The 12,752-nt window shown below is 46.4% G+C and overlaps 1 protein-coding gene across 2 annotated transcripts in view; it reads right to left on the reverse strand.

Moving 5' to 3' along the window:
• Positions 1-12,752, reverse strand: part of JADE3 (jade family PHD finger 3) — a 97,748-nt gene that overhangs the window by 43,239 nt on the left and 41,757 nt on the right. Inside the window, exon 2 of one of the 2 annotated variants that reach the window (XM_075060785.1) lies at positions 5,157-5,216. In XM_075060785.1, coding sequence (XP_074916886.1) covers positions 5,157-5,205 — 49 coding nt within the window. In that variant the 5' untranslated portion in view covers positions 5,206-5,216. Of the gene's footprint in view, positions 1-5,156; positions 5,217-12,752 lie in introns of those variants that run through there. The other variant, XM_075060791.1, reaches the window with a different exon arrangement.

A 12,752-nucleotide genomic window follows, 5' to 3' on the forward strand; every position in this document is an offset into this window, starting at 1 on the left:
GGGGGGATGAGGGCTCTGGCTGGGGCTGGGGCTGAAGGGTTCGGGAGGGGGCTTAGGGCTGTGGCAGAGGTTTGGGATGCAGGGGGTGCGGGCTCTGGGGTGGAACCAGAGATGAGGTGTTTAGGGTGTAGGCTGCCCCAGAGCTGCAGTGGGGAGAGAGAGGACTCCCCCCACCCCTCTCTTACCACAGCAGCTCGGGGATGGGGGAGTGGCACCTCTCCTCTCCCCAGCAGCTCCACCAGGGCCAGGCCAGGAGAGGGGCACCTCTCCCTGCCTGCACAGCCCTTAAGAGCCTGCTACACAGCCACGCAGCTTACAGGGAACTTAGCTTTCCACCCAATGCAGGCAATACTGAAGGGAGCAAGAGTACAGGAGGACTGAGGGAGACTAGAGAATCAAGATGGTGTTAAACTGAAGTGCAGAGATGCACAAAAATCACTGTCACTGCCAGCGGCGGCTCCAGGCACCAGCACTCCAAGCGCATGCCTGGGGCGGCAAGCCACGGGAGCGCCCTGCCAGTCCCTGCGAGGGCAGCAGTAAGACAGCCTTCGGCGGCTTGCCTGTGGGAGATTTGGCGGCGGGTACGCCGAAACCACGAGACTGGCGGACCTCCTGCAGGCAAGCCGCCAAAGGCTACCTGACTGCCATGCTTGGGGCGGCAAAGAAGCTAGAGCCGCCCCTGGTCACTGCACTGCAAGTTTAAGAAGATACTGGCTCAATCTGTAATGCAATATATCACGTTTGTGTGACTCAAATGCAACATCAGCTGCTTATAGTGTCATAGATTTATGCAATGCTTAATAAAAACAGATCAGTCACTGCCTTGAAGAGTTTACACAATTTGATCCAGGGCCTCTAAACCCACAACTCAGTATCTCAAAAGGGACAGACAAAAATATAAACCAAAAGAGTGTCAAGAAAATTAAGACAAAGTTTAAGACATTTGGTAGATATTTTTTCCATTTAGATCTCAATCCTGCAAGCTGATCTGCATGGGTACAATCCTGAACCCCTGTGGAGCCCAACTGCCATTTATATAAATGCTAAAAAGGATGTCCTATTCATCTCTAGGCACACTTAACATGAGCGTAAAAACACATCCTAAGTGAAGTATTTTCAGATACATATACATTCTCCCACAAACTATTCTCTACCCCTACAATTACAATTTTTCCACTGAGGCTCTGCACAGGCATAGACAATCATTCACATGGATTAGCTTACAGAATTAGGGCCTCATAACAAATACATGGTTCAAAAAACATTATATATATATATATATATATACACACACACACACACTCACTCACGACTGGATAGCGTAGTGGTTAAGAGCGCTGCCCTTTGATACGGGAGACCGCCCTTTGATACGAGAGACCGGGGTTCAAATCCCGGTTGGTACCCAACTTTCCAGTAGGGGTCCTTGGGCAAAAGACCCCCTAACGCTTCACCTGCCTACCTCAAATATGAGAGTGACACGAACTAGGAGAGTCATGCCGGCTCGGACGTCGCCCGGATTAACAAGGTCCGCGCCAGATGTTGAGGAACCAGGACAATCTGACGATAAGTGGGCTACTGGAACAAACCATTCATGGATGAGACAAGAGAACCTGGAATTGATGGAATGCTACTACAACAGTAGACCTAATGAGAGGGGATATATGAAACGTATGAGGGGACTATGGATGGACAAAAGACCTACATCCACACTTACTGAGAAACAGCTAGTTACCCAACGCTTCAACATAGTAAAGAGGAAGCTGCTCTCACAGCTTGAGATAGACCAACTCCACATTACATCCCAGACTCAAGAAGACCTGGAAGAACAAGTGGATGTGCAGCCCACACCTGAAGCTGAAACTTCACTGCCACCCCCTCCATTGCAGAGCACAGCAGCTGATATGAGGCATAAGATCATGGAGAAACTAGCTACAGTCAATCCTCGAGACCGATTACCAAGGCTCAGTGGAGAAGTACCATCAGATAGTATGTTAGAAGATGCCAATAGAGCCCTCATGACAATCCCTACTACCACCATAACTCAAACCAATGAACTGGTATACGCTACAGCCTCTGTAATCCTGGAGATGCTTGGCTACACGATCAAGAAGAACAACAGTATGTACCCACCCTGGAAAATGAGGTTGGAGGATAAGATCAAGGCGACTCGGAGAGAAGTTAGTCAGCTGGTGGAACTACAGAAGGGTGTAGAGATTAAGGATAAGACTCGGCTACTGAAAAAATACAAGGGCCTGACTCCATCTGAAGCCCTAGAGACTGCTAAACAAAGGCTCACAGCACTGGCTACCAGGCTAAGGAGATACACTAGAGAAGCAGAGGCCAAAAAAGTAAATGCCCTGTTCTCCAAAGAACCATCCAAGGTGTACTCCCAACTGCAGTGCAACAACACAATAACAGCAGAGCCACCAGCAGCAGAAACTGAACAGTACTGGAAGAACATATGGGAGAAAGAGAAGACTCATAACACCAGTGCAAAGTGGCTGCAGGACCTGAGAACAGAGCACAGCAATCTCCCAGAACAGAAACCAGTCACCATCACAGTAGAAGACATCCAGCAGCGGGTCAAGAACATGAAGAGCTGGACAGCACCTGGACCAGACATGATCCACACCTACTGGCTAAAGAAACTAACAGCAGTGCATGAACGCCTAGCAGCACAGATGAACCAGCTGCTAGCAGCAGGCTCCCACCCAAACTGGCTAACACAAGGAAGGACAGTGCTGATCATGAAAGACCCCTGCAAGGGGACAGAACCATCCAACTACCGGCCAATAACCTGCCTCCGCACAACATGGAAAGTCCTATCAGGCATCATAGCTGCCAAGCTACAGGACCACATGGGCCAGTACATGAGCACAGCTCAGAAGGGCATTGGGAACAACACCAGAGGCTCAAAACACCAGTTGCTCATAGATAGAGCAGTCGCCCAAGACTCAAGGTCTAGACAGACCAATCTGAGCACAGCCTGGATTGACTACAGGAAAGCCTACGACTCAATGCCGCACACGTGGATCTGTGAATGTCTGGCGCTATACAAAGTCAACAGGACACTAAGGACCTTCCTCAAGAACTCAATGGGACTATGGAAGACAACACTGGAAGTCAACTCAAGGCAGCTTGCACAAGTGGCCATCAAGTGCGGCATATACCAAGGTGATGCACTGTCCCCGCTGCTGTTCTGCATAGGCTTAAACCCCCTCAGCCAGATAATCACAAGGACTGGATACGGGTACAGGTTCAGGAGTGGAACTCCCATCAGACACCTCCTCTACATGGATGACATCAAGCTGTATGCTAAGAATGAACGAGACATCGACTCGCTAATCCACCTGACGCGGATCTACAGTGAGGATATCGGGATGTCATTCGGACTGGAGAAGTGTGGCCGGATGGTAGTGAAGAGAGGGAAGGTAGTCAAGACTGATGGGGTGGAACTACCAGCGGGCCACATAGCAGACATACAGACCAGCTACAAGTACCTTGGCGTCCCACAGTCACATGGAAACCACGATGAGGAGGCAAGGAAGACAGCAACATCCAAGTATCACCAAAGGATAAGACAGGTCCTGAAGAGCCAGCTCAGTGGGAAGAACAAGATCCACGCCATCAACAGATACGCCCTGCCGGTCATCAGATACCCTGCCGGTATAGTGAGCTGGCCAAAGGAGGACATGGAGGCTGCCGATGTGAAAACCCGGAAGCTCCTCACAATGCACGGAGGTTTCCACCCCAAGTCCAACACCCAGAGACTGTATACCAGCCGGAAAGAAGGCGGGCGGGGCTTGGTGAGCGTCAAAGCCACTGTCCTGGATGAAACCCGGAACATCCAGGAGTACATCAGTAAGATGGCCCCCAAAGATGAGCTGCTGAGAGAATGCCTGAGGCAGCAGCAGACATGGGAGGAAGACCAAGCAGAAGAAGTGCCATGGCAAGACAAGACCCTGCATGGGATGTACCATCGACAGATAGCTGAGGTGGCTGACATTGGGAAATCCTACCAGTGGCTGGAAAGGGCTGGACTAAAAGACAGCACTGAGGCACTGATCATAGCAGCACAGGAACAGGCACTGAGCACCAGATCCATTGAAGCAGGTGTCTACCACACTAGAGAGGACCCAAGGTGCAGACTGTGCAGAGAGGCCTCAGAGACAGTCCAACACATAGTGGCAGGATGTAAGATGCAGGCAGGAACAGCATACACTGAACGGCACAACCAAGTGGCTGGCATTGTGTACAGGAACATCTGCACAGCGTATGGGCTAGACCCTCCCAAGACCAGATGGGAGATTCCACAGAAGGTTGTGGAGAATAGCAGGGCTAAGATTCTGTGGGACTTCCAGATCCAGACGGACAGGCAGGTACTGGCCAATCAACCAGACATCGTGGTAATAGACAAGGACCAGAAGACAGCGGTGGTGATAGATATAGCAGTGCCAAGTGACAGCAACATCAGGAAGAAGGAATATGAGAAGCTGGAGAAGTACCAGGGCCTGAAAGAGGAACTAGAGAGGATGTGGAAAGTGAAGGCCAAAGTGGTCCCAGTGGTGGTAGGAGCCCTTGGGGCTGTGACTCCTAAGCTGGGTGAGTGGCTCCAACAGATCCCAGGAACAACATCAGAGCTCTCTGTCCAGAAGAGTGCAGTGCTAGGAACAGCTAAGATACTGCGCAGAACCCTCAAACTCCCAGGCCTCTGGTAGAGGACCCGAGGTTGAGGAGGACACATACCACCCATAGGGGTGAGAGGGGAATTTTTTTTTTTTTTTTTTTTTTTTTTTTTTTTTTTTTATATACACACACACACACACACACACACACACGTCTGACTACATCCAATTTTCCTCTTAAGAGTGCACGCTCTCCTGCATTATGGAATTTTCTCTGAAAAGGAAAGATGTACACATTATGTTCAAATTCTGCACAAGATTCAAATTCTCTTCCTGAAATTATCAGGGTCTTGTAATTTCATCTCTGAGATAACAGATTTCAGTATTTTGTATTCTAGAGAAAAGCAAAAAAGGAAAGGAAATAAAACTTTTTTTTGTTATACAAAAGAGGTAAAACAGTTTGCCCTCAAACCACAGGAGGAAACCACAAGAGGGTGATAAAGCAAAGAAAGATTAATGCATACTACTTACTCTCATTGTCTGAACTGTCACTGGTGCTTAGATGCCTGTGGCGTTTCATCCTGAAGCATCCTAAAGACAAAAAGAAAGTTGATACCATCCATTGTACCAGACAATCATAGGACTTGCTTAGACATTTCCCCACAGTTTGGGCTATGGGGGTGTGCATAGCAGCGCATACCAAGCTGCTGCACTGTAACTTCTCTGTGTGATGCTGTGGGCGCAAACTAAGAAGTTTCTAATTTGCCTCAATTAGTCCTGTTTCAAAATGATGACATTAAATGAAAAATAGGAACCTTTTAGTTCACATCTGCAGCATTCACACAGGGGAGTTATCATGCAACACTTTGGTGCACACTGCTATTCACACCAACGTAATCCAAACTGCGGGGCAGTGCAGACATGCCCAAAGTCTCTGTGGATCCTGCTGGTTCACAGCAGACTAGTCACACAAAGCAGGATTTCTCTGAAGAGTTTTTTCAAGTATGTAAATATCTGGTGATCCAGCAATAGTTAATCACAAACAAAATGTAGTGGCCTGACACACAGAGCTCTGTTTATGAGATTTAATATCCTTAGAGTTAATCACAAACAAAATGTCCCCTTTAAACTTTTTTTAGAAGCAAGTTCAACCGGCTCAACACTGGATGCTTTCTATATCCCATCTGCTCAGCTAAAGGAAGAGTTGCCATGGTGGCAGTTGCTAGTGGAGTGGGCAGAAGCACAGAAATAAGATGGCAATAGACTAAGACAGAGAGATAGATAAGTACAAACCACCTTTAGGAAAAAGAAAAGAGGGTTGTGTGAACATGTAAGGGTATATTTTATATTGAAGGATTCAGACAAACTCTGAAGAATCTTAATTTCAATAGTTAGACCAGAGCTTTATTTAACAGAAAAGCTTAGATAGCAGAAGTGCCTTCTCAAAAGTCTGAAGTGACAGTGTCAATAACAATTCTATGACTGCATCATTGGTTTCACAATCTAACATTTTTCAGGCTGCTGTTTTTAAAAGTTTAGAAGACAAGAAGAGAGAGGAAGGAAAATTTGAGCCAAAAGAAAAAAAAAGAGAATTATTTAAAATATCTGACAGTCCAATCAAAAAGTGTCAGCATCAATCCAAATACATTTTTACAGGTCTATATGCCCCAGTGACAGTGTAGTAATAAATTAATAAATAGTTGACTAATTAAAGTGATAGTCTTCTCACAAAATTAAGGGATCTTGGACATCTCAATTCCTCACTTGCTTGATTGAAAGGCAGCAGCACCACATTAAAGTGTTTGCTGTACTAGAATTGTCTGTCCATACTGTAAGCTTACTTTATTAAATGAAAACTTCCTTCCTATAAAAACTGCTAAAAAAAGACTAGAAAAGTTTGTATTAAACACTTATCAGTGGTTCCTGAGATTACCCAAAGCCCTTGGAATAAACAGAATTTCCAATACAGGGAGCCTTTCATAAGGCTTTGAATTCTCGTGGAATAGTTAAATTACTCGAAATCTCACATTGAAAACCAATGGAGGGCTCTGCAGCAAAATGGGTGTGGCCTCCTTCCAAGCATGACAGGCAGGGATGGCCACTTACACCCTGGTGGGTGAAGCCAGGCCTGCACCCCCGGAAGGAGGAGGGCAGTACAGGAAGTATAAAAGGCTGACCCTGCAGCTCAGTCGGACTGGAGCTGCCAAGGGAGACAGACACTTCTCCCCTACTGCTGGGGCGGGATGCCGAGGAGGACCTCTGCCGTCCCAAGGACTTGCCTGAGTTTCCGGAGTGCCCACCACTCCAGACCCCAAGAAGCTGCTGGGACTAGCATTGGTGGTGTTTCCTGGGGAGATGGAGGATGACCCCTGGACGCAGGTACACAGGAGGTCGGGGGCAGGGGGGAGTAGCCCAGGGACAGCTGACAGTAGTCTGGCTGCAGTGCTGCCTGAAGACAGGTCAGCATGTTGTGGCTGGATTCTCCACTGACCCAGTAGCAAAACATCCTGCTACTTTTCGGGCCCTGGGCAGGGAGCCGGGTAGTGCCAGATCCTCCTACTCTCCTGCCACCCTACCTTAGGCCAGGAGGCCTGTGTTAGTCTACTGTCCACCAGAGCTAGGACGCTAGATTATTAATTGCTCTGCCCTGTCCGCAGGCCAGAACCTTAGACAGCTTGGTGTCCATCCTGCCTGAGACTAGACTATTCACTGCTCTGCCAGAGCCCTAGACTATTTGGAGCTCCCCCCTGCCTGAGGGCTTGAGCCCCAGAGCCTGATGACTGCCCAGTCCCACTCAGAGGGCCCGGACACCCGAGACAGCTAATTTCCCATTGTTCCAGACTGCTTCTAGCAGAATGAGACAAGGGGGCGTGGACTCCCTCTGAGCTGACAGGAAGGGACAGCCAGGCCTTTTTACAGGCTTGAATTTACAGAATATAATCTTAATAGCAAATTTATGTTCAAAGCATACCTTTGATGTCCTCTCTCTAAAGAGAAAGAAATTGAGGGAAAAACTGCATTATTAAAGTTAAGACGTCAAATTTCTTTGTGCGAGGACACCTATTCTATTGAAGTCTTTTTTGGCTGAGGTGGCATTTGTGCAAATTTGTGCTGGATACAGTGTTGCCAAGTTTGTTTTAATACAAGCGAAAGTAAAACAACTGCTAATAACATTAATGTAAATGTGTATAATGGGTAATATAATCCTAAATTTATGAACTGAACTATACAAGAAAACAATCACCACATCTATGGCTATTTTAGTCTTAACTTGGCCCTTACTATGCAAGATTCATCTGAAGCTAATAACTCAAATAGTGACTCTTCCCACACTGAAGCAGCTTTGTAGAAACAAAGCAGCCACACCCCAGCCCAAGCTTACGCCCCAGTAGGAGATCTTCCTCACATTTTCCAGCCCTGCAGAATTTCAGCTATACGTAGAAAATAAGCATAGAGTGGGCTAGCATCAAACCAATGAACTGTTATGTGAATCCTTTTGGGCATGAGACTCTGAAGAACTCCAAAAGCGTTAGAGTTGGAGGGGTTCCACTTTAAATAAGTTTCTGGGGCAGCGTATTTGTAGGGGTATTAGACTTAGGCCTCATCTACACTGCCACTTTACAGTGCTGCAACTTTCTCGCACAGGGGTGTGAAAAAACACACCCTTGACCGCTGAAAGTTTCAGCGCTGTAACATGGCAGTGTAGACAGCGCTCCCGCAGGGGGGGAGATGCGCTCCCCTTGTGGAGATGCTGCAACTACCCAGCCACATTAAAGCGCTGCCTCAACAGCACTTTAACATTACTAGTGAAGATGTGCCCTTTGGGTTAGCTGTTGGTGATGTGACAGTTGCCGATGAAAATTATCATGGTCTTCCTTAAGACTGAAGTTTAAGGTTTGACCAACAAAGCCCTAAATTGCTTGGTGCTCACGTCACCTCTTGCCATACCGTAACAGACAAAATCACCAGAGATGTTCAAGCTGAACTCCCCTCAGTATGAAAGGGCTGGCTTTCTCTACAACAGGATGCTCTCCTGCATCCGACGAAGTGGGTATTCACCAACGAAAGCTCATGCTCCAATACGTCTGTTAGTCTATAAAGTGCCACAGGATTCTTTGCTGCTTCTCCTGGCTTTGAAACTTGCTCCCCCTTGGTTTGAAATCTCTCTAATCTGTTGACTTTCTGGATATGCTGCAAAGAGGGACACTGCTGGAAGACTACTTCTTGGGTGTGCACAGGGTACTATTCCTCATTTGCTTTTTAATAGGTCGTTTGAGTGGTTGCTGCTGGTTTTGTTTTTATATTCACTTGAGTTTAAGCAATTGTTAAAGGTGCTGAAAGTTTGGGATCAGTTATAAATCTACAGTGTGATAGAACTGCCTTGTTATGTGCTATGAACTCAGCTGTTTAAAGAGTGCAACACAAACATTTGCCTGAAGGAGATAAACATGTCAAGGGACAGCACTATAATAGAAATAGTACACAAAGCCTAGTCTGCATTTGGCAAAGATAGTTGGTAGACAGGAGATGCCAAATTTAATTATGGCTTATACAGAGAGAGAGAGATGAGCTGGAATGCCAACATAATAGCTACTTTCATTTACAGATATAGAGAAAGGAAAGAAAGCAGCTAAGCTCTAAAGTGTTTAGCACAACTATGAAAACAATTCCATAGTTAAAATGGGGTTGTTTTTTTAACCAATTAATTAGGTTTCTTGGAGCATTCTTACAATAGCTCGGACAGTGGATTTACCCCTCTGTTCCAGCCTGTAGAGGGGAAAAAATACAAAAAAAACCTCATTGCTCAAAGGACAACATCCCTAAGTTAGCAATATTGTTATATTCCAGTCTGAGTCCAGCAATGACTGTAAATACAGTAGCCATGAACAAAAATTTTTACACCACTAACATACTACATGGGTGAAACATCCAAGCTAACAGACTGAAAGGTATCTAACAAGTCAGAAGTTCCATGCTTTTTTACGCCAGGGCATTAAGAACATAACACCCATACTGGGTCAGACCAAAGGTCCATGTAACCCAGTATCATGACCAATGCCAGGTGCCCCAGAGGGAATGATCAGAACAGGTAATCACCAAGTGATCCATGCCCTGTTGCCCATTCCCAGATAATATAAAACCAAAATGTTTTAACATCATCCTGGTGGGACCATCTGCTCAGCTCCTCTATAATTCAAGTTATACTACATGGATTGTCCTCCGAGGAAGAGAGAGTTTCTAGGAGTAATCCTCCTTGAAGGTTATCCTATGTGAGCCCCACAGCGTGAGATCACCAAATCAGTTTCAAGATCAAATGTGTGAGTGCAGAGCAATCTCAGAATGGCAGTCCAAACACTACATCAGAAGATGTGTTTAAATACAATTTGTATTGCTACACTAAAGTACGCAGAAGAGCTCAAGTTGCTGCCCTGCACAACTTGTAGGAAAGACATTCTGCTCTTGCCAACCAGAAGGCTAACCGTGTCATAGAAGAGTAAACTTTCATTCCAAAAATGCAGTGGTCTCATCTTGTCAAGTAAGTCTCCTGGATACTTAGGCCACCAGGAAGAGGATGCCAGAGTCGCACACTCTTTAGGATTCAAATAAGTACGGTTCTTGAGATCTAAAAGTAACTAACTTTTGGGGGGCAGGCTGGGAGAACAGCTTAGCCACTTCCTCATCTACATAGAAAACAAAAAGGGTCCCTCCATTAAACAAAAGACCCTGCAACTCTACTCAAAAAACAAACAAAAAAAAAAAAGGCAGCTGCCACGAACCTTGTCTTTAGAGTAAGGAACCAAATGGGAACCCAAGTTTCAAATGGTTGATCTATCAAATCATTCAACAGCAGGCTAAAATACCATGAACCAAGGAGGCAAAGTGTCAGCGGATCTAAAAACAAAAACCCAGAAAACCCAATACTTCCCAATCCCTTTGAAAAGAAACTGAGTCAGATCCTTTACTACTGAGTATCTGCTTCTCAGATTAAAGAAAATTAACTCAACCCCTTTGCAAGGCCATCCTGGAAAAGGAAGTTAATTCATACTTGAATTATACCAGAATATATGAAGACTGCTATGCTAAGACCCACGCTGGATAAGAAGCTGAAATATGGTCCCAACTTTTCACCATTCTGGTGCCAGACAAACACTTTGTCCACTTGGATACATCAGTAAATCCACCAAGGAAGGAATCAAGATGATCATTTTGTGCATAATTATAGTCACTGCCTTCAAAGCACACCCCCAGACACTTGCTATTGCTACCATGGATTTTAATTCAGAGTGAGGGTTAGTTAGCCAGTCATCAACATGGGGATGTGGCCCTGAATTTACAGCCTTCCATTACTCTGGCCACTGCCCATTTCTGCTAAATAAGAAAAATGGTCACAGAGAAAAAGGCCTGAATTCCAGGGAATAGTTAAGGGCCACTACATCTAGTCTATAGCAAATGCAGTTCCTCCACCCCAAGTCACCCCCGGGCTCTCAATTCTGTTGAAGCAATCTACACTAAAAGGTAGAATGTATTTTCCACAGAGTCCATTAGGGACACTTTACCTTCTTGCAAGATATCAGCCCAGCCTTATAAGTTTCTACCAAAGGAGAAATCGTAACATGACATTTGACACATTCTGAATGACAAAAAGTTTCCAGAACAGACAAGTAAAAGAGGATTTCCTATCACTGCTATCCCATTCCTCATCCACCATCTCCCAGAGAGATTTATGTACTCTGAGAACTTTGCCTAGCTTCTCAGTACTAGCAAAGATCAGATCTGCCCATGGAGATCCTCAGCCTTTAGTACACAGTGGCAGCCAGCGCATCCCTCGGCCTGCGCCGCATCCTGCAGCCCCATTGGCTTGGAATGGCAAACCGTGGCCAGTGGGAGCTGCGATTGACTGAACCGGCGGACACGGCAGGTAAACAAACTGCCTGTCCCACCAAGTGCTTATCCTGGCAAGCCACGTGGCAAAGGTTGCCGATCCCTGTACTAGTGTCACTGAGCTGACTTACTTCAAGAATGCCAAGTTCAGGGAAGTTTTATCTTCACCATTCCCAGATTCCATCAGGGGTATTATAGGCTGTAAAAACTAAGACACTACTTCCAAAGGCTTGTGATAAGTAATTCTAAGTCCCCACTATAGTCTTCAGGACACCTGAAAGGACTTGTTTTTATTTACCCTGAGTAGAGGCTATTGCTTTCCAGAATATCTGTGCAAGAACTGCGATCACCCATCAGGCCAGGATCATTAGTGGCAGGGAGAAATTGAGTTTGGAAAGGATAAGGCTGCTAAACGGAAATCCTCATGGATCCTCCACCATGGGAACCTATTTGGAGTCAGTCTGAGCCTTCACAGAGGGTATGTCTACACTATGGGATTATTCCCATTTTACAGAAACCAGTTTTTTAAAAACAGATTTTATAAAGTCGAGTGCACGCGGCCACACTAAACACAGTAATTTGGTAGTGTGCGTCCATGTACCGAGACTAACATCGATTTCTAGAGCATTGCACTGTGGGTAGCTATCCCACAGCTATTCCATAGTTCCCGCAGTCTCCCCCGCCCCTTAGAATTCTAGGTTGAGATCCCAGTGCCTGATAGGGCAAAAAACATTGTCATTAGTGCTTCTGGGTACAGCCTCACCCCTCCCTCCGTGAAAGCAGCGGCAGACAACCATTTCACGCCTTTTTTCCTGGATGAACTGTGCAAACGCCATACCACGGCAAGCATGGACCCTGCTGAGCTCAAGACAGCAATCACGGACGTTTTAAAGACCTTGCGCAGTCTCGTGCAAAGCCAGGTGAGAAGGCGGCGGCTACGGCAGAGCGGCAACGAGAGTGATGAGGACATGGACACAGAATTCTCTCAAACTCCGGGCCCCAGCGCGTTGGAGATCCTGCTGGTAATGGGGCAGGTTCTAGCCATAGAATGCCGATTTTGGGCCCGGGAAACAAGCACAGACTGGTGGGACAAGACGGTTACTCACCTTTATAACTGTTGTTCTTCGAGATGTGTTGCTCATATCCATTCCAGTAGGTGTGCACGCGTCACGTGCACGTTCGGAGATTTTTTACCCTAGCAAAACTCGGGGGGCCAGCAGGGCACCCCCTGGACTGGCGCTGCTA

This window comes from Chelonoidis abingdonii, chromosome 1 (assembly GCF_003597395.2).
Source record: "Chelonoidis abingdonii isolate Lonesome George chromosome 1, CheloAbing_2.0, whole genome shotgun sequence".
Classification (NCBI taxonomy): Eukaryota; Metazoa; Chordata; order Testudines; family Testudinidae; genus Chelonoidis; species Chelonoidis abingdonii.